Source organism: Drosophila novamexicana, unplaced genomic scaffold (assembly GCF_003285875.2).
Source record: "Drosophila novamexicana strain 15010-1031.04,08,12 unplaced genomic scaffold, DnovRS2.1 tig00004549-arrow-arrow-pilon, whole genome shotgun sequence".
Lineage (NCBI taxonomy): Eukaryota > Metazoa > Arthropoda > Insecta > Diptera > Drosophilidae > Drosophila > Drosophila novamexicana.
The window spans coordinates 1,408,149-1,429,066 of NW_020825047.1; the positions used below are offsets into that span (position 1 = coordinate 1,408,149).

General features: G+C 40.1%; 5 protein-coding genes across 6 annotated transcripts; 2 read left to right on the forward strand and 3 right to left on the reverse strand.

Annotated features, from left to right (window-relative positions):
* Window positions 1-18: 18 nt before the first annotated feature.
* Window positions 19-2,516, reverse strand: LOC115769317 (zinc finger BED domain-containing protein 1). Its single transcript, XM_030714051.1, has 3 exons — window positions 2,230-2,516; window positions 1,769-2,170; window positions 19-1,710 (listed from the first exon to the last, which is right to left on the reverse strand). The coding sequence occupies exons 1-3, from the start codon at window positions 2,364-2,366 to the stop codon at window positions 198-200; spliced, it is 2,052 nt and encodes a 683-aa protein (XP_030569911.1). The 5' UTR covers window positions 2,367-2,516; the 3' UTR covers window positions 19-197.
* Window positions 2,517-2,612: 96 nt separating this feature from the next.
* Window positions 2,613-10,744, reverse strand: LOC115769226 (ATP-binding cassette sub-family A member 2). The gene is made up of 15 exons (XM_030713937.1): window positions 10,388-10,744; window positions 10,205-10,328; window positions 9,940-10,140; window positions 9,405-9,875; window positions 9,186-9,338; window positions 8,350-8,528; window positions 8,068-8,284; window positions 7,634-7,934; window positions 7,115-7,427; window positions 6,894-7,045; window positions 6,652-6,835; window positions 5,740-5,977; window positions 5,050-5,679; window positions 3,596-4,595; window positions 2,613-3,529 (listed from the first exon to the last, which is right to left on the reverse strand). Exons 1-15 carry the CDS (start codon window positions 10,565-10,567, stop codon window positions 3,112-3,114), a joined length of 4,761 nt encoding a protein of 1,586 aa, XP_030569797.1. The 5' UTR covers window positions 10,568-10,744; the 3' UTR covers window positions 2,613-3,111.
* A 138-nt stretch (window positions 10,745-10,882) lies between these two features.
* LOC115769266 (protein FRA10AC1 homolog) lies at window positions 10,883-11,880 on the forward strand. Its single transcript, XM_030713976.1, has 2 exons — window positions 10,883-11,382; window positions 11,545-11,880. The coding sequence occupies exons 1-2, from the start codon at window positions 10,942-10,944 to the stop codon at window positions 11,872-11,874; spliced, it is 771 nt and encodes a 256-aa protein (XP_030569836.1). The 5' UTR covers window positions 10,883-10,941; the 3' UTR covers window positions 11,875-11,880.
* Window positions 11,881-12,430: 550 nt separating this feature from the next.
* LOC115769263 (mitogen-activated protein kinase p38b) lies at window positions 12,431-13,542 on the reverse strand. The gene has a single exon (XM_030713973.1). It carries the CDS (start codon window positions 13,531-13,533, stop codon window positions 12,448-12,450), a length of 1,086 nt encoding a protein of 361 aa, XP_030569833.1. The 5' UTR covers window positions 13,534-13,542; the 3' UTR covers window positions 12,431-12,447.
* A 783-nt stretch (window positions 13,543-14,325) lies between these two features.
* Window positions 14,326-20,561, forward strand: LOC115769264 (glucose-6-phosphate 1-epimerase). 2 transcript variants are annotated; one of them, XM_030713974.1, is made up of 9 exons: window positions 14,326-14,426; window positions 16,209-16,260; window positions 18,591-18,649; window positions 18,718-18,874; window positions 18,931-19,135; window positions 19,193-19,325; window positions 19,849-20,000; window positions 20,072-20,140; window positions 20,201-20,561. In XM_030713974.1, exons 1-9 carry the CDS (start codon window positions 14,339-14,341, stop codon window positions 20,246-20,248), a joined length of 963 nt encoding a protein of 320 aa, XP_030569834.1. In that variant the 5' UTR covers window positions 14,326-14,338; the 3' UTR covers window positions 20,249-20,561. The 2 variants fall into 2 exon arrangements, with proteins under 2 accessions (XP_030569834.1, XP_030569835.1); XM_030713975.1 differs by lacking the exon at window positions 20,072-20,140.
* The last annotated feature ends 357 nt before the right edge of the window (window positions 20,562-20,918 follow it).

A 20,918-nucleotide genomic window follows, 5' to 3' on the forward strand; every position in this document is an offset into this window, starting at 1 on the left:
CAATGTATATGCCATTCTGAGTTTACCGGGCTTAGTTCTAATAAATAAAATAAAATTCTATTGACTCATTACACGATATCTGCTGCACATCCTAAAAATTTGTCCAACATATATGATTGACACGTGTCTGCTACTAATATTATATCTTAATATTGATAAAAATTTTCTAAAATATTTTTTTAATAGATGTTTATGTACTATAATTGCCACTCTTCCTGTGTGCAATCCGCCATTAAGAGCATGTTGCTCATGTGCTCACCCATGAGTTTGCGATGCTGTGCGAATTCTTCCCCATAGGCTGTAAATATGCGAGCTGGTGGTATTGCCGAAGCCGGTATGTGCATATACTTTTTAGCCAAACTGTGAAGAAACGGATGAAACTGAGAAAGATCCTTCCATAACAGCAAGGGCTCCGTTTGTAAGCTGCTAATGTTTGTGCAAAAATAGCTGGAAATTTCATCCATGTTTTCGCTTTCACCATTCATAGTAATATGTTTGTGTTTCTCGTGGGAGAATGCCCTGTATGCCGCCCAAATGTCGTAACTTTCCGTGTTAGCTTCTTCGCCAGATTCGGCGGCAATAGCACCGCCCTTCTCCTCGTACAGATCGTACAGCTGTGTCATATATTTGGCCACCAGTGAGGCGCTCTGGAACGGCATATTGCGAAAGCGCGGATCCAACAGACTGGACAGAGCCAGTTGTGTATTCTTTTCCATTCCCTCAAAACGCTCCTCCAGAAGTCGAATGACAAATAGGCGAATGTCATACGAGACTTGATGCTGCTGCTCGGCGTTCTCCGGCTGCTTCATTTCGTTGAGCACGGTGTAAGCTATGGGCAGCGCATTGCTAGCACTAGGATATGAAACGATGCTTGAGCCGCACAATTGACGTACCGCACTAGCCAAAGGCGCTAGCACGGCAAGCAGCTCTCCAGCCAGCTCCAATTCACTGGCCGTCAGCATAAGCGCCGGATCCAAAGGCTGTACTTTCTGCAACTGAGCTGCGTGCCTGACATAACGTTCCAACATCTCGTAAGTGCTTATTGCGCGTCCGGTTACATCCAACTGAATCTGCGATGCGACCAAATTACTGCAGCTGCTAAGATGGTAAGCAACACAACGGCGCACCTTGTCACAGAGTGCACTAAACTCCTGCCGCTGCACCACTAGCTCAAACAACGTCTCCAGCAAATGAGCAAAGCATGGCACATGCCGCTGGCTACCCAGCAGGGAGGCGACAGCGTTCTCCAGCAAACGGCTGCTTCGACTCACAATACAAACGATTTTCGACTTATCTATGTCAAATCGCTGACAAACGCGCTCCAAACGCTCCACAATATTGCTGGCATTATACTGTGCTGGCAGCGCTTGTACGGAGAGTGTGCGTGCCCGACGATGCACGCCATCGTAATAATGGGCAGTCACCTCTAGGTAGCTGCTCTGCTGCTCGACCGTTGTGTTAATGGCGCAGCTTAGCGAAAGCGTTTGTAAGTGGGCAAAGTGTTGGCGCAACTGCGCCGTTTGCAGTTGTGCTTTTTGACCAATGTGGGCGCCCAGTTGATCAACGCTGGGCAACTGAAAGGCGGGGCAGAGCACTTGAGCTAAACGTTTGAAGCCCTCTCCCTGTATTATGTGCAGCGGCTGTTTGTCGCGGCACACAAAATAGGCCAGGCTGTCCTGGTAAGCAGTATTGTGAGACGTTTGGAAATTGCTAAAAAATAATTTAACTATACATAAATTACATTTACATGTGTTTGCGCGTAATTTACCTGACCATCAACTGCACTTCGGGCTGCTGTTCGTCTTGTTGCAGCGTTTGGTACAATGCGGCGGTTTGATCGTTGTGATCTTGTGCCTCCTTTGGCTCAAATTCAATAATGTCCTCAGCGCTGGCTGTCTCAGCGGCAGATTCTGTTTCAGCCGCAGCCCAATTGGCATAGGTTTCTTCATTTACAACGCTTTCAACGGCAGCATGGGCTTCTGCGTCCACCAGCTCGATAATGTTCACATCCATGTCGGGTCCGACTGGGTCGGCTTCTATTTCTCCCTTTGGTTCCGATTTTATTTTAATGGATGCATACTTGAGCATTTTTCTGCCACGGCTCTTGATGGGATTTGGCTCCCGTTTGAGCATGCCGCGCACCACAATAGAATCGTGGTCATTCACATCGCTGTAAACAAAACCGTCTGCGTTTAGTGCATGTACACAAATACTGATATGCTGGCTTACATTTGTGGATGGGTCTTCATGTGCTTCATCAGATTGGAGGTATTGCCGCAGGTTTTGATTATCTTCTCGCAAAGCAAACATTGTGCTGTTTGAAGATTTATTTTATCGTAGTATTTCCAAATTTTACTACGCGCCATTATTGGTTGTCTACGTTGTTTAGCATCGATTTCTGAATATACAATTGTATCGAATCGTTTGGAATAAGTTCAGTGGGGTGGTTCAATTGAGCGAGCGTGGAACTCCTTAATGCTCGTTCATTTAGTTCCTTTTCCTTGGTCGCTTCGTTCATATGACTGCCATTCTAGTTCGAAGAAAATGAGCAGAACAATTTAATAGTTCCCAAAGACTTACTGAACTAAAAATTAGTTCTATTGTGTTGATAAGTCATATATTTTCGACGCTTATTACTAGACTTATAATATTAAAATATTGATTTTGAATTTTTAGAAGCTATATGAGATTACCATTTTTTGTATACCTTTTGACAAAATAAACGGGCTTTAAATAGTAAAGGTTTTGCGATATGCATTCACATGCCATAGCAAGGCGCTGGGTACAGGGTATCTTATGGCCAGCATTTTAAATTTAAGATATAATAAATTATTTTAAAATAAGATTATTTAATTTAAGTTGAAATTTGATGCCAGTCGGTGATTAAAGATGAGCGTATATCCCTTTGGCTCTGACAAATAATTCAAATGTAGTCCACGGGCAGGATCATTTAATTATTTGATCCTGCCCGTGTATATGATTTGTTTGGTAAACTGACAGCAAAAGCACACTTGTGCACTTCCATTGTGCACTCATGCAGCGAATAATGTACAGCTAAAAGTATCATTGCCATAGCCAGTAGCGAGTAACGCCCCACTATGCATGGGACGCTCAAACATAGTTTTCCGAGCCCGAATTTGACAATGATTTTGATTGTCTCTCGAATTTCAAAAATATGTCTTCGAGCGTACACTCATTTACAGAATAATACTCGACTAGATCGCTTAGACTATCCCCCAGATATTGGTCTGCTATCTTAAATACATTCGACCAAAGGATGTGATCCTCTGTGCGTACAAAATAGGTTAATGTGCCAGCATGATTCTCTCTTAAGTCCAAGTCCTCGAATTGTCCCTTTAGAGTGTTGGTAATAGTCGACACATTTGCCTCCGTCTCCGTGTCGATTTTCATTTTTAGTTTAATGGTAAAGCCGCTGAGGCGCTTCAAAGCACAAATGTTGTTCAGGCATTTGAATTTTCCGTTCGCCATGATGGCCAGTCGATTGCACAACTCCTCGCACTCATCCATACTGTGTACAGGATTTACAGTAGATGTTATAAAATGAATGATTGACATGCGATTCAGTATAACTCACCTGTGCGATGTGAGCACCACCGTTCGATCCTGCGCCAGGAAATCCTTAATGCATTTCCACAAAAATCTTCGCGATATTGGATCCACGCCCGTTGTCGGCTCATCCAGTAGCACCAGCGATGGTGCGCCGATCATAGCCATAGCTGCCATCAGCTTACGTTTGGTGCCACCCGAATAATTGCACACCGCCACATGGCGATATTTAAGTAAATGCATTTTATGCAGCCAAAAATTAACGCTATTTTCCAAATCCCCGGGTTCATTGCCTCGCCACCTAAGACCACGCAGCAGCGCCATTAATCGCAAACATTGCTCGGCGGTCATAAATTGGTTGATCGCGTCGTTTTGCGGGCAATAGCCAAACTGCTGGCGATAGGCCACCTCGTTGAGGCGTATGTCAATGCCCTTGGTTCGTATATGCCCGCTATCCACAGTTTTATTGGCCGCAATCATTTGGAAGGTGGTTGTTTTGCCTGCACCATTAACACCCAGGAGTCCAAAGCATTCGCCACTCATGGCAGCAAAACTGATGCCGCTGACAGCCGGCTTGCCGGCATAGCTTTTGCGCAGATTGCTCACAATCAGGGGATAATCTTCTGACGCCTGTTGCGCAGTGCCATCCAGCAGCTGCTTTACATGCTGCTCCTCGTTGACGCAATCATTGATGCAGTCCAGCTCCTGGTTCGAATTGCCGGTCTTCGGTGGTATCTTACAGGTTTTGCCATAAAAGAAGTCTTTTAACTGCCGGCGATAGTACTTGTGTTCCAGCACAATAGTAAAGAAGCCCATAACCAGGGTCAAAACAGTTAGAGCATACGCAAAAAATTCGCTGGTGGTTTCCGGGGGATTCTTCGATTTACTTCGCTGTGCTAAAAGGTTCTCGTTTATGATGCGCAGCTGATGGTTTAAATTGAAATCGGGCAAAAAGCGTAAAAATGCGATCTTTGTCCCGTGCAGCTGCATGGCCTGAATATTGCTGGAGGTGATTAGTGGCGCAATTTCTGCGGGAAAAGAAGAAAAAAAAAATCATTTTTTGGGGGTACCGAAGATCAAATACTTTAAAAAAAAAAGGACACAAAACTGATTTACTTGCAACGACTCCAAACAAGCTGCTAATTTGATTTTGTTGGCTTAAAATATATATCAGCTTGGGTTATTAAATAATGTTCATTTATACCTTTAAAATATAATAAAAAAAAAACCATATAAAACATATTCATAAGTGAAAACATGCATACTTAATCACTCACTATGGTAAGTTAATAGCTTTAAGTAAAAAACATATTGTTATATTTATGCAAATATACCAATTAATATATTATATTGACAAAAAGGAAAAAGCACCTCAGCAAGATTAAAATTTTTTTCCCGATCGCTTCTAAGCTCCACAAACTCCGCAAGCTTTTAAGGTAATCTGTGTCCCAAAGAATATTAAAATTATTGTTGATTACTCACCTGAAACGTTAAGCATAAGCAGCAGATATGTTGAAATTGTTGATATGGATTGGAAATTATTCCCAAGAGCGTACATGATGGGCAAATAGCTGCAGCCATAAAAGAATATACTCATGACTATCAGCTGCTGCTCCTCGATATTATACAGTTCGGCGGGCATTATCATTTTCTGGACCAAAAACAGTAACAGACAGACCAGGGCATGCAATGTCATATCAAACACAAACGTGGCACACCAATATGTGTAGCGTGACATGGGCTGCAGTTGACGGAAACCGTTGGCATTCTCTCGGAACGGCAATGCGACGTAGTAAAACATGCTGAAGAACATCGCGGCCGATACGATGACCACATAGTACTCGAGCCGTGCAGCACTGATGTCGCTCACGAAATGCTTCATGGGCACATAAGTAGTATCGATATATGCTTCTGGCTGCCGGCTGAGCAACTGCAGCATGCAAGTGTCCAGCATATTTACGAGCATGACGCTGCTATGGTAGCGATTGCTTGCCCAGTATACCTCTAATACAGGCGTGTCACTGGTGCTGCGCTCCTCAGCGATCATTTCAATTAGGCCAACGGCATCCTCCAGGAAATAAGGCAAATTATCGCGCTGCAACTGCAGTAACTCTGGGGTAAGGATAATGCGTTGCATAAGCTTAATTTATGACAGATATTTTGGTATATTACCTTCTCTCACGCTGTTGTTGCCGCGCAATGTGAGCGTCTTGTCATTCAGACCACTCTGTTGGATGTACTGACGCAGCTGCAGCTCCAACTGGTCATGTTGATTCGTTGGATTGTAAATGTAGACACTGCCCGTACGTAGCTGGCTAAGTTTTAGCGGCAATGCCGTCTCATTGGTAACCACGGAAGAATAATGCATTAGCAAAATAGCGCATGTGATTCCCAGAATAGGTAAGATCAACTGCAATAAATAAGGGACAAATAATTATAATAATATTTATAATTCAAGTTAATAATAGTACTGCAGAGTTTTGAATAACCACTCAAATAAACCATAATCTGCTCAACAGCACTCTATCTAAGCATGAAAATTAAATTTATATCTACTTATATTTTAAGATCAGAGCGACAAGTCGAATCAGTCTAGACAGATCCGCTTGTTTGCCTTTTAACGCATCGATGTCGAAGACTATATGCATTGTTTGTCCAGCACTAATAACTGAAGACACCAACATTTGTGTTTCAATTGATGCTAAGCATACAAAGATAAGACATTGTTTTTGATACCTTCGCCAATAATTTTGTGAATGATAACGAGAGTTATTAAATAACAATTTGGGGTAATAGCTTGCAGCTTGCAGTGTGTCTGCTTGACAGTGTTTGAGTATATGTGTATGTAAGTAAACATATTGTTATAAATTGTTTTTTGCCTCGCAGCCTTATCTACTTGGTCAGGAAAAGGTATCAGGTTTTTGTTTTGCTATCTTTATCGTATTCTCAATGAGTTACAGCTTCTGATTAAGGACAGTGCCTTACAAATTTAACATCGATAGCAAAGTCAGCTATTATTAGCTACATTTGTTTTATAGTTGTGCATTAATACTACTTATAGAAAGAAGGTGTTAATTTGCTTACCATGCAGACGGCATAGAGCCACTCGTTAAAAAGGAATGTTGATTTTTTGTAGAAAATTGCAAGCCACAGCTGCCAGTAAGGGGTCTCAATATGTCGCAGTCGTTTGTATTGAACAGCCAAGGGTGGCGCATTATTGTGGGTACCAATATCCGGTGTATCCACTTGATCATATTCCCCAGCACAGCTAAAAGGGAATGATATTAATGTCGAGGTTATAAATACAGGCCCAAAGGAGCACTCACTTTAGAAACACAGTCTCCAGTGAGGTGTCTGCAATCGAGATCGTTTCAATGCCCAGTTTATACTGATTTTTCTCTAAGTTTCGTAACATGTCATGAAATTGCAGGCGATAGTCATATGGTAGGCATATATAAAGCGTCGGCTTTACATAATTCTGTGTACAAAAGAGTTGATAATGAGTCTAAAGATAACAAAAACAGAAATATTATCATCAATTAATAACCTCCTCTTTAGCAGTCGGTATAAATTTCAATATCTCTTTCATTGTTTCTTCTTTCAGAAACAGCGTCTCATGGGCCTGCAGCTTTAAGCGATAGCCACTGCCCGATTTACGTTTAAGTTCAAGCGGCGAGCCGATCGCCTGTAGCTTGCCGTTGGCCAGTATGCATATGGTATCACCTAGCACCTCGGCCTCTTCCATATAATGTGTAGTCACTAAAATTGCCTTCTCTTTGCGCAGCTCCAGCAAAATGTCCCAAAGTTCTCGACGTGATTCAATGTCCAGGCCCGAGGATGGTTCGTCTAGGATCACAATTCTGTAAATAAAAAAAAAAAAATCAGTCTGACAGAACGACAGTTGCAGTATACCAGATAAATTGCTGCTGAAATATTAAAGATAAATTTTTGCTACTAATACCACTTAATTAAAAGGATGCAATCTTTAGAATTACAGATATAACAGTTATAGCTACGAACGTATGTATATTTTTTGTAAAAACATTAGCTATTAACAACTACTAACTTGGTATTCCCCGCAATTGCAATTCCCAGCGACAGGCGCCTCTTCATGCCGCCTGATAAATTGCGACCATATTCATTGGCCTTGTCTTTAAGGTTCAGCTTGCGTAGCTTAAGTTCTGCCCAGTTGCGTGCGTCAGAGAGCTTGGCGCCGCGCAGCTGTGCGAAAAATTCCAAATGCTGCTGACACGTCATGTAGCTCATGAAGACGCTATGCTGTGGACAGAAGCCGATTAGGTGGCGATACGAGGCAACATCACGCTCGCTGCAAACAACAATCTTGCCCGCATCCTTAGGTACAATGCCTAGAAAATTAAAGAGAAGAGTAAAAGTAAGAGTTTCACAATTACAATAGACATATTAACAGGACTTTACATTTTGTTAAGTGACAAGCTAAAGCAAATAAGAGAGCAAATACATGACCGCAAGCCAACGTACCCATAATCATGTTCATCATAGTTGTCTTTCCGGCACCGTTGTGGCCCAGTAGTACTGTGATCTCCTTGTTGTTGATTGTCATATTTAAATGATCAGCAATGTGGATTTCGCGTTTGCTCGTCTGGAATTTCTTGCAAAGATCACTGATGATGATTGCATGGGTGCCACGCGGCGATGTCGTGTATTCATTGCGCTGACGCTTTTTATATGTATCGGGCTGAACATGACAGGAAATGTAGTAAATTTATGGCAGCATAGCTTGTAGCCAGAATAAGAACTTACATTAAGAATAAATAAGAATGGGCGCTTGAGACCGCCAGGTCCGGGAAATACGCACACCAAATAGTTGTAGAGCAAGGCGTAAAAAACGGTCTGAGAGATGAGCACAACATAAACAGTAAAGATACGACTGGAGTCATCTTTAATAAGTCGAAACAAATCGGCGCCTTCAAAGTCGCGATCTGTAAGAGATTTCGTTGCGAAAGAAATATTTTATTGATTGTCGAAGCTTAAATCCACTTGCACTTTTAGTTGTATCCAATAAATGTACGAAAATAAATGTTTGGGTTAAATTTGGATTGTAAACTCAATTTGGGGGGCCTAAGTTATATATTCGTCAAGATGTGGTGTGACTCCAGAAGACATTACAAAATTTAGGTTTTCGTTAATATTTCCTTGTAGAAGGTATTTCCATTTTGTCATGAAATGTGGAACTCATAGAAGGAAATATTTCCGACCCCATAAAGTATATATATTCCTCATCAACATCTACAGCCGAATATAGCCATCGCACTCTCTCTGTTAATATGCCGGATTGGATAAATATTGCATATAGTTGTCATAGCAATCGGTCGTAAGGTAGTATCTTGACTAAACCTGGCACTTAACTACTAACTATGCTGCTTATATTAGCAATATTATATTGCATAGCTGTACAGAAAGAATCAGTCGAAGAATTAGTTTTTGCATGCGAAATTATTCAGTTTTGCCGTTAGGTAAATGTCTACAAGTATATTAAAACATCGGCGTTCCAAAGATATCGTGTTGGTAATTACGGTTATAAAGTCTGTGATTAATTAAAAAAAACAGCCGCAAGGGATAATATAACTGCAACTCACGTTTATTGCAGAAGGTCTGCAGCACATCCAGGCCCTCCAAAAATGAATTGGTGCAAAACAAGAAAAATGCTATATTAGTAAGCAAACTGTGTACAATACTAAACACGTAGGGGATAACGAGCAGGATAAGTCCACCGATTTTAGCGTAAAACACTGCAAGATAAAATATTAATATAAATGAGTACAAGAACCAAGCACATATAAAGAAGCGCAGCTTACCTGAAGAAAAGCAGACTGATATTAAATAGGCATACGACATATTTGCCACAATGTACAATAAATACAAGGTATATATATAAATAAAGGGAATCAGTCCCAAGGCGCCGTACTGCCAGGCGATAATTAGGCTTAACATCAGGAATGTTGCATAGAAAACAATACGTATTAGAAAAAATGTGAGGCCGTTCAAAAAGCTCATGGGTGTGACCAGATTAAGAAACTCCTTTAGGCCATTCTGTTTCTCTTCGACGAAGGGCACCAGAAATGTGCTCAACAACATAATACTAAATAATATGCTAAATAATGTGCCGAAATTAATCAGGCGAGAGCTGTCCGAGTTGCCAACCTCCAAATTCGGCATGACATTCAACAGCAGCTCATAGTTGTCATTAATTTGCTGATAGCGCAAAAACTGACGGTCAATAACATACTGAAGAGTGAGAAATCCCTCACGAATATACTCATCGTCATCTGCAAAAGTGTGAACGATATCGTGTAAACAATAATCATAAATGTTGTCTAGCTGTATACGCACTCTTCAGATGATTAATTTCCTCGTCATTTACAAAGCGTTTTTTTGGCGAGTTTCGCATTTGATTTGAGTAAAGACTGTATTTTAATCCCCACCCACTTCTCGGGTCTGGCAATGCTTGGAAATTTATGGCAAAACAGCTTCCTTTGCACTGTCGTTGCATATCCAATTCCATTTCCACGCTATTGTTGTACTCTCGCATGCCTAAAAAATGTTCGGAAATCGTATAATGTTATGTTTATAAAAATAGAAATAGTAGTAATCTTACGTTCATATGGAATTTCTAATTCTTGCCTCACATGTTCCATTAGTGATGCCACATTGTTCGTATTTGGCCCATAGTATATCCAATCAAACTCATTACCGGGAAAGTACAATGCCTTAAGTGCCACCTATAAACAAAGAGTATTGTTATAATTAGTAAATAAAAGAAGTTATAATCAATACTCACATAATCTTTGCTCTCGAACTCTTCGCTTTTGTATAAGTTAGACTTGTTCGACCAATGCAAATAACTAAATAGTACTCCTGTCCATAAAAACCAAATGATGATCAATGGTATCCAGTTGTACTTCAAATATAGAAAATTTTTATGCCAAAACACATAAAACAATGAACAGCTACACGCCATTGTTGTTTTGTTTTTTGCACTTGTTTGCTCTAAAGTCTTCTAGTTTGGATTATTTGGCCGTCCTATGAAGACGCCAACACCAATGTGTAAAACTAAGCTTTTTTCATACGAAAAGTTTAACTTTCCTTTGTATATATCTTTGGCTTAGGGAGTAGCCAGACAAATCTCGGTGGTGATAAGCAGACGTCCGAAAGTATGGGTACTTAGTCACTAAAAATTGACGTCTGATGATTGTACCGATGTAACAGACTATCGGTTAGTAGTAGGCTACGTAGGCATTGTGTGCCTATCGATTTTAACTCGTACCATCGCTATTTCGTATTTTTAGTATTTTTGTCTGTCAACAACTATTTTTGTTATAATCTTGGAATATTATGAGCGCCCCTACAATATTTCCTATTAATATAGAGAAGCTCACGGCCAAGGAGCGTCACAATTATATTCTTAATCAATATGTGTTGCCCACAGCTGCTGAAAATGAATCGCGCAACCATAAACGTGACATTGATGTCATCCGTGAAAACCATCGTTTCCTTTGGGACGAAGATGATGCTGATAATGGGTCGCTGAGCTGGGAACAGCGCTTGGCGTTACGCTATTACCGAAAATTATTCAAAGAGTACTGCATAGCCGATCTCACGCGCTACAAGGACAATAAAATAGCTTTGCGCTGGCGCACCGAACAGGAGGTCGTCACCGGCCTGGGTCAGTTCCAGTGCGGCAGTCGGCACTGCGGCGAGCGTGAGGGCTTACGCAGCTGGGAAGTCAACTTTAAATATATTGAGCAAGGTGTTCCGCAAAATGCACTAGTCAAGGTAGGCAACAATAGCACATCACAATTATCGTCGTGCTACCAAAGATTATATCGTTTTTATGTCGACTATGTGATATAGATATAGATCTTGTCCCATTCAATTCATAAACATTTCGTGATTTGATGGCTATTAAATGTGTGTCTAAATCATTACTTTCTGCAGGTACGTCTTTGTCCCGTACATACAGAGCAGCTAAACTACCGAACGAAGAAAAGGGAGCACAAACGCCAGCGGCGCAGGGAGAAGGACGTGCGAAAAACCGAACGAAATCATAAGAAACGCAAACTGGATAAAAAGGATCAAGAGAGTGAAGAAGTGGAAGAAGAACAAGAGCCGCAACATGACGATGCAGCCACAAGCGGTGAAACTGCATCGGAGAAACCCGACGAAACTGTGGACGAGGACATTTGGAGCAAACAACTGGATCTGAGCAAGGAACAGCCGTCGCGTGAACAGGAATTCGAACGTTATTTGGAGGATCTATTATTGTAAAAGTAAAAATCGTTTCCAGTAAAAAGTCAAAATGTTTTGGTTTGAACTGCACTTTTGTAAATACAATAGCATTATCTTTTATTAATGCAGAGCTTATGCTCTTCTATGGCTATATAGCTACCTACTGCACTTTGAAGACTTGTACATAAATATACATACATTTACATTTATACAATCAATACTCAAAAGTATATACAGTGAAAGCCCTGCTATCCTATGACTTGTTATTTTTTTCTTTAAATTTATCTCAAACAATACACAAATTATGTAAAATTAATTAATTTAAAAAAACGTATGAAGGAATTTAGTAATTCTTTCTCTTATCAGGAAAACATAGTTGACCGTATTTGTCCGCCCAAGAGAGCTTTCACTGTATATACATAAATAGTATGTTAATATATTGTTAAACACCAACACCAAAAAGTTGAACTGGACATTAAGGCTGTGACTTGTTTTTGAAACAGTTATGAAATTACGAATACAATTGGACTCTCATATTTTAATAACTAAATTTGTAGCATCGTTCATAGACTTGACGTCTCTGCCTCCGTCATTTGAAAAACACCTCGTTAGCTATTGAGCCTGCGGCAAGAGGTCGGCGAATGCCTGCGGCGGTTTAAAGTCACGCACTTCGGTGAACACGAGCTCCTTCCATTTCTCCACCGGTAGCTCGTTCTCCTCAAAACTTTGATCGTACAGTGTTGATGTCGCCTCATCGCTGGGATCATGCCATTTCTCCATATAGGGATGTGCCAGCGCCTGTTCAGCAGTAATGCGCTTCTCCGCATCTAGTTCCAGCATCTTCTCAAGCAAATCAATAGCTAGTGGATTGGCACCCCGAAAAATATCACGGAAGTTGCGGCGCGGCATCACCGGCAACGATCGTATGTAGGTGCGTGCGCTCTCCGATGAAATCTTGCTCATGAACTCGTCGTTTGGCGTGCCCAATATCTCCATGATCAGGTTCAGCTGGTGTATGTGATCAGTGCCCGGGAAGAGTGTACGACCGGTCAAAAGCTCTGCCATAATGCAGCCCACAGACCAAATGTCCACCGTCTGATTGTAGTGCATCCAATTGAGCATGATTTCCGGAGCGCGATACCATCGTGTGGCCACATACCCGGTCATTTCGCTCTCGGCGGGTCTCGCAAGACCGAAATCTAAAATACGCAGCTCGCAATCTTCATTCACAGCCAAATTCGATGGCTTCAGGTCACGATGTATGACGCCAGCGCTGTGTATATACTTCAGCCCGCGCAGTATCTGATAGACCAAGAACTGCACATGCTCGTCGGACAACTTCTGCGTGCGTATTATATTATTTAAATCGGCGTCCATCAGATGCGTCACCATGTAAACCTGCTGAAACTGCTCTAGCGAATCTGCTGGCTGGCCCGGATGGAAGACGTCAAGCAGTCCGATAACGTTCTCGTGATCCATGTGCTTTAGCAGACGCAGCTCGCGGTATGTGCGCTTCGCATGCACTGCCGATTGAAAGGGGCGGGCTAATTTCTTAATAGCCACCTTTGTGGTGGTGCCTCGCACCAAAGCTTTGCACACCTGGCCATATGCCCCCTGTCCAACGGACTGGAGATTTTGGTACGTTTCAGGTATCTCCCATTCGGTGCGATTAATGTCAAGTTTATAGAACTTCGGCATTTTTGTTTTGGTGGATTTGATTGTCGCTTACGCCCCAAATTACTGAAAATCCCTTTGCTCTTTATGACCAAAAAAAATTTCACGTATTCAAGAAGAAGCAGTCTGCTTTTAGTGATGTAAGAAAACAACGATGCAACAATTTATCGATAGTCTGATGCTACGATATTTTTCTTTTGGTAATAAGCCAATCGATATCAGCGATAAGCTGATTGTATCAGCTGTTAGAATTAAGCTTCTTCAGTTTCAATTTGTAAACTTTGCGCCAGGCCCCATCAGCTGTGTGAATCAAGCTTTCAGTTTCAATCGGTCGTTTGTGAGCGCAGCAACTCAAGTGCGGACTACGCTACTTCGAGCTTGAACGTTTTTTGCACGAGTTTTTTCCTTACGTATTTATTCATTGACAAAAACTCGAGTTGCGTTCCGTATGTGTGTGTGAATGCGCGCGTTTGTGAGGCCGTCTTTTGCGTGTATTGTGCGAATGTGTGTTTGTGTGTGTGCAGCTCCGGCTTTAGGCTGCTTTACAGAATACATTTTTCGCAATTAATTTGAATATTATATATATGATTAATTAAAAAACACTAACAAGATTTTAAAACTCACACTAGCCCTGTGTTTTGTGTTCAAGCGCAACAGTTTAAAAAAACAAATACACACAAACACAAAAGAAACACTTATTTAAAAATAAAGATCCTTTCAAAATATCGCGCTAGACCCTTATAGTGATCGGCCATAGGGGGCGCTGCAGTTGCTCCCAACCAAACGGAAAATAGCGGGTGAGCCTCAAGAACCGTTGCACCGAAACAAAATGGCCACGACAGCGGCTGCCGTGGCAGCCACCAGTGTCGTCGTATTGGATCGTGGCAATAATACGACATGCACAATCAACTTGCATGGTAAGCGTGTGTCTGAATGTGTGTGTGGCTTTAAACCAATAATTAATCATAATTAACCAAAACATAATAATACGCGAAGCAACAACAATTCGCAATTAATATTTTCGGTTTTGGTGTTTCGGAGCTTTTGAAAAAGTTGTTGGCGTTATTTTTAGCGCATGATTAGCAATGCTGTTTTTTTTTTTATTTTACTGTATTTTTGTGTTAAGCATTTTATGGACTTTCGTTTTATTGACTTGAGCCGCGTTCGCGCTGACGCTCGACAATTTATGCAACCCATTGAGGTTATCAGAGATAATACACAGCGGGAAAAATAATGGGTCAAAGTTAAGTTCGACTGAACTCGAATCAAAGTAAACAAATTTTGAAATCAAAACAATTCACACAAAAAAATATAGATAAAGATCAATTGTAATTGATTAAGCCATTTTTCACTTGGTTTCAGAATGTATCTTTCTCAAATCCTTCTCGACTCGACCTATATAATGTAATGTCAAATAATAGCATTTGCTTTCTGTGTACAACAATAAAGTTTACTTACTTAAGGTTAAGTAACCTTGCTTATAGTATGCTAACTTTGTTTTGTTCTCATTCCAATTCGACTGCGTAGCCCGCTCAAGTGATTGTCGTAGTATCTTATCAGCATTGTCCAAATGATCTAGCTACGCTCTATATCTCTCTCCCTTGGGGATATGCGCAACTAGACGGAAAGCGGCTTGTTGAGAGATCGTCTGTGTCTGTGTACGGCCCCTACTCACGACACATTTCGATTAGGCGTTATATATGTATATATATATATATACATATATATATACAACGTACACATACATATACATATATGTGTGTACAGAGCGCACTTTCAACAATTACGACTCGTTCGCCCTGCCCACGTTGTGTTTTTGACGTGGTTTGAGCCACAGCCAGACACATTTGCCACCACAAAATGCGATCCAACTCTGGCAAGTCTTGTGTGCGCTTTGCTCGAGTCAAACCTTAAACTTTGGCTAGTCTTTTTGATTTCCGCTTGGCTTACACTATATTTACTTTTTCTAAAATTTGAATTTGCAGCTAGGCCTATGCGCAAAACTCTAATTGTAAACGCTGCTTAGACGTCAGCAGGCTTGTGGCCAAAAACAGGCCCAGTCTTACACACACAATCACACACAAACACCCACACGCAGCTGTGTTGCTCCCACCCAATAGTCGAATGGCCATTGGAACTGGGAGTCGGTCTATTGCTCATTCTCCTCACTTTTAGCCGGTTTACTTAGACTTTTCTCTGTCTATGTGGGTTAGATTTTTGCATGTATATATATATATACATATATATATATATATACATGTTGCGTGTGTGTGTGCATTCATCATGGGTGACAATATTTAAATTCAGTCGTAAATTTAATAATGTGTCGTAAATAGAATGTAATGTAAACGAAAATGTAACCCAGGTGCAACATTAACAAAATGTAAAAAGCGTTTCAAATGCATATGTTAAAATAACACTGTAAACAATGTAAAGATCTTACAAATGATAAAGTGACACTGCTAATGTAATAGTTTAAAGAAATCTACATGTTGTTAAAATAAGAATACTTTTATCAAAACTTGTCATATACATATATATATATATATATATGTATGCATGATAAATGATTATTGTATTTTAAGCACACAAAAATAACTCGTATTAATAATCCTTTCTATTGATATGCTCAACATTAAGGCACTTCATACTGACTTCTATTGTTAATCAAATTTGCTTGTTTTTGTTTTTTTTTACAGGCGCCACAGTTGTGTCCTGGCGTGTTAATAATCAGGAACAGTTGTTTGTCAGGTAAGTTTTTAAATATTACGCATACGCCGCATTGGCGGAGGGAACCATGCGCTTTAAGCCCAAAGCGCACGGGCAGCCGTTTGAAGTTGAAGCAACTTACGCAAGTCCATCGTAACTAACGGTGTGCAACCAAAAAAGTGTTGGGCAAAAGTTTTCAACAATCGAACACATACAAACACAGAAGCACTAACACCCACACGTACACGCACATGCACACTTGGACGTTAGCTGGCCACAAAGGATGCCCTGCAGTATAAACAGGATGGGGTCTGAGCGGGAGCACGGGTGGGGTAAGGTAGCCTTAGACATTCCGTTTGGCGGCAAAATGTTTTTGTATGACACAGCAACAAAAACACGGCGAACCAGCGAACCAAAAAGAGACGAAGAAAAAACGCGCACTCAGCCAAAGAGAGGGCAGCGCCAGAGAGAACGAGAGTGAGCGAGAGCTTGTTGCAGAGAGCGTGCTGCACATGCACAAAACAGGCCTGCGGACTGGGCAGCTTTAAGGGCCGCTCTCTCGCTAGCTAGGCTTCCTGCTCTAACCAACGATAACGAAAAGACAAAGAACAACAACAACGAAAACAATGCGCTGGTTTTTATGAATGAAGTTTTTTGGCGCGGCATCTAGATCGATAAATCCCGACTACGACTACATGATGTGCCATGTACACTGTGCATTACTCGCACAGTGGCACAAAATCATTATACACATCAGTGAAATTGGCGTCTTCGCTGTTAGCAACAGCTTTACAAATGTATTCCAATTAGAAATCTTAAGCGTGAATGCTTTCAGGCACAACTTTGACTATTTATAGAAATCAGTGTCTTAAGAGCTTTATTTTTGTGTTCACACTGTTTGCTAAAGGTTTTTTTTATAATAACTTAAGGTTTACAAATTTATCAATTTAACAAAATTTGATCAATTGAATATTTTAGCAATTATTAACTGTCAGTTTCCTTAAAGCTTTTACTGAAATGAAAGTTTCTTACATATTTATTTAGCACCTATTTTCTCCCGTAGTTAATAGATTCTGTTGCTTTTAGGCTTTAAGCAACGTTTTTTAATGCTTAGCATTGCGAAAATATTTTTAAGAATTTAAGGACATGCATACAACATGTTTATAATAAATATATTGTATATTCCATAACATTTCGTAGGGTATAACTCTGTATGGCAATAATATGATACAGTTTTTTGTTAGCATACATCTTTTTTTGCTTAGATGTGCTTCGCCTGTTTGTCCGAATGTTCGTTACACATTGCGTCGCCTGTTTTCTTAAATGTGTTTTTTTATTTTCAAATACTTTTATTTTTGTTCGTTGGCGTTTGGAAACCGTGCAACAGCGACGAAGAACTCTGAAAATTGCAGCACAAAAACTGCTGCTAGTTGAGTTGAAGTTGGGTCTTGTGGCAAAAAGCAGGGACAAATTTTTTGCGTGCGAGCCAAAAGGAGCTGTACGTGGGGCAACAACTGTGGCCAGAACCAGAAACTAAAACAGAAAATCAGAGCAGGCAGCTGCAGCTAATGCTTAAAGAGCTGCCACAATAAATGCCACTTGGATAGATTCCACAAAATGCTGCACTGCAAAACTGATCCATTGCACAGCTACAACCTGACAATATTAATGACACAATTGCCCAGTCTCTGAGAAGAGGGCCAGAGTGCCAAAAGGGGGCCCCGTTGATGGATGCGTCGGCAAATTAGCGCACGCAAAAACTAAAAGGCGAACCAACCGAATCATTCAGCAAAAAGCAGCCAGCCAAACGCCAATTGCCAATTGCCAGACACTTTTTTGCTTGCATCCCCATCTCAAACTGAAGATTCAGAAATTTCTGAATGTCTACGCTGGTTTTTATGCAGCGGGTTCGTCAACTCATGAAAGATATTTTGTCAGCTCAAAGGCTTCCAACCCAAATTAATGGCAATCTTTTCGTTCTTTCCTTCTTAAGAGAGAAAACACGTTGCTTTTAAATTAGTTGCTTGAGATTTAAAATTTGAATCACTTGGAAATCAAGCAAGACGTATTGTTTTTAAGTATTCCAGCAATATTCAGATCACATTCAATTTGTTTGACAGAGGGCTGCTATGATTAAATAATTAATTATGAATTATAAAAAGATTTTGAGCGTGTTGAAATATATTTGAAGTATCTCTTGTTCTTTAAATTTTTTTTAGAAATCCATTGAGGCTTATTATTCCTTTTTAATTTGTAGTTCGATTTAGATTCATTTTAAATATTGGTTAAATATATTTTAACGAAATTTAGATTTTTTTATTTAAATAAAACAGAAGTATTTAATATACAAAATTTATTTCATACACTTGCAGTAAGCTGGCGTCGTTTGATGGCAAAAAGGCGATACGAGGTGGCATACCCTTTGTATTTCGTAAGTACAGATTCACATATGTCAATAGTACAATGCGTTACTCTTACTCAATCTTCCCTAATTTGCAGCTCAATTTGGACCCTGGTCCTTTGGACCACAGCATGGCTTTGCAAGAATCACGCGCTGGCACTTAGATCGCGCACCTGAACGCTTACACAATGGCGATGTGGAGGCAATTTTCTCGCTAATGGACAACGAGTTTACGCGATCTATATGGAACTATCAGTGGGTATTTCATGGGTCTATCAATACAACATAATGCATGTGCAAACACTTTAAAGATTTCGCATCACCTATCGGCTGATACTGCGCGAGAAGGAGCTACACTTTCACATTGGCGTCTATAATCCTAGCAAAGATCTGAGCTTTACATTCAACATGCTGCTCCACACCTATCTAAAGGTGCCAGATGTCCGACGCTGCCAAATAACTGGATTGCAGGGCTGTCATTTTATAGACAAGACACGCGAGGGTGCTTTGTATCAGGTATAGTTAGACGTATCTTCAGATAACTATATACTTAAACTGTGTATTTACTTTCAGGAGGGTCGCGAGGTAGTCACCGTCAATGAGTGGACAGATCGCATCTATCAGCATACGCCGCAGGAGCATGTGATTACCAATGTGGTATCCGGCCGTAAGATGAGGCTACACAAATACAACTTTCCAGATACGGGTGAGTTTCGAACAGCCTCTGTTAAAATGATGAATTTATGTTAATCATTTGCTTAACATAACATGCAATGTCTTTAAAAGCTTACCAATTTAACCAACTAAAAGGTCAACAAAATTTTGGATTTATTAAGATTTTCATTTAATGATTTTTGCCTCAAAACCATTTAATTTGCTTTTGAAAAAAAAAATGCCAATCTTTACTCACAGCTAGCCAAAACGCCGACCCTGAGGAGTTTCGCAGTTAATATATTTTTAATTCAAACAAATGCTCTACAAACTCACAATTTTTTAAATATATGAAATTCACCTAAAACAGTTCTTTAACAGTCGCTGCCCGATAACAATCACTGCCCGTTAACAGTCACTGATAATTCAGCCTTATTTAGTTAACATATCACCTCATTTGATAGCAGCTGTTAAATTTGTAGTAAACTGTTATGCGCTCATCTCTAAAACAGCTTTTACAGCGCGCCATAGCTAATAATTTTGGACGTTTTTTTTTTATATTTTCTGGTCTTTTTCAGTTATTTGGAATCCCTGGATTGATCGATCACGTGAAATGAGCGACTTTGGCGACGACGAATTCCCCAATATGTTGTGCGTAGAAGCTGGCAATGTCACCTCACCAGTCATACTGCTACCTGGCACCTGTTTCGAGGCCAGCCAGATACTACAGGTATTAATATACATTTATATATAATGCAAAGTGATATTATGTTTAAGCTAAAACTAAAATCATGCCCGCAGCAATTCAAGTGTCCCTATAATTTGCAGTTACCACCTGGCAAAGTAGAACAAGACAATGCCATGCAATTTGTTCGTGATTTGTATATTATGTAAAAAAATAATTAAATCTATTATTCTTTATCTATTTAGATCATCATCGAGGGCAATGTGAGTCGCAAGACCAAACGGAATCGCTAGCGTTTAAAGAATCGGAACCCGTTGAGGTAAACCGATTCGCAAAACATTTGACTGAGAACCTGAAGAGTTTTCGAAAGGCACAGCAGAAACACATACACATTAGGAACACTGTCAGCTATTTTCGATAAGTGTAAATCTTAAGTAACAAATCCACTAGCGCAATATTGAGACCCAAAAAAAAAAAAATTATTTAAATTTGTAATGGTTTGTAAACCTAGTGCTACATGCTATATATGCAAAACTTTATTAATCGCTCACATTGAATGGGTTCGTGTCGTGTCCAAGCTAATTATATGATAAACTAAATGGAAAATACTTAAAATACATATTAAATTGTGCATTAACTAAACTAAATGAGCGTTAGGCTCGCATAGGTAGTGTATCTAGGCTGCAGTCAACGTGGTTATGTGTATACGAAACGATTTATATATACTTTACTGCTTAGTTTTAAAATCGTCTTTGTGTAAAATACTAAAAAAAACAAGCTAAATAAATTATCAATTAATTTGTTCTATGTCAGTTTTCATAGTTATAGTTGATAATTAAAAATTAAAAAAAAAATATATATATATATAACTTTGTATGCAATCATTTATTATGTTTATCATCCGTGGGCAACCAGGAAGGAGATGCAGCTTCCATAAAATTATACATCGAATGAGTGATATTC

Bases quoted from the DNA above. Each gene is read 5' to 3' on its own strand.
- LOC115769317 (XM_030714051.1), bottom strand. From the start codon at position 2,366: ATGGCGCGTAGTAAAATTTGGAAATACTACGATAAAATAAATCTTCAA. The intron at 2,171-2,229 runs GTAAGCCAGCAT...TTTTGTTTACAG, and splicing joins ATGAAGACCCATCCACAAAT to CGATGTGAATGACCACGATT. The intron at 1,711-1,768 runs GTAAATTACGCG...ATTATTTTTTAG, and splicing joins GAAGTGCAGTTGATGGTCAG to CAATTTCCAAACGTCTCACA.
- LOC115769266 (XM_030713976.1), top strand. From the start codon at position 10,942: ATGAGCGCCCCTACAATATTTCCTATTAATATAGAGAAGCTCACGGCC. The intron at 11,383-11,544 runs GTAGGCAACAAT...TACTTTCTGCAG, and splicing joins CGCAAAATGCACTAGTCAAG to GTACGTCTTTGTCCCGTACA.
- LOC115769264 (XM_030713974.1), top strand. From the start codon at position 14,339: ATGGCCACGACAGCGGCTGCCGTGGCAGCCACCAGTGTCGTCGTATTG. The intron at 19,136-19,192 runs GTATAGTTAGAC...ATTTACTTTCAG, and splicing joins GCGAGGGTGCTTTGTATCAG to GAGGGTCGCGAGGTAGTCAC. The intron at 19,326-19,848 runs GTGAGTTTCGAA...GGTCTTTTTCAG, and splicing joins ATACAACTTTCCAGATACGG to TTATTTGGAATCCCTGGATT.
- LOC115769263 (XM_030713973.1), bottom strand. From the start codon at position 13,533: ATGCCGAAGTTCTATAAACTTGACATTAATCGCACCGAATGGGAGATA.
- LOC115769226 (XM_030713937.1), bottom strand. From the start codon at position 10,567: ATGGCGTGTAGCTGTTCATTGTTTTATGTGTTTTGGCATAAAAATTTT. The intron at 5,978-6,651 runs GTAAGCAAATTA...TATTTATTGCAG, and splicing joins GGCTCTATGCCGTCTGCATG to TTGATCTTACCTATTCTGGG. The intron at 4,596-5,049 runs GTGAGTAATCAA...CTTTTCCCGCAG, and splicing joins GCTTATGCTTAACGTTTCAG to AAATTGCGCCACTAATCACC.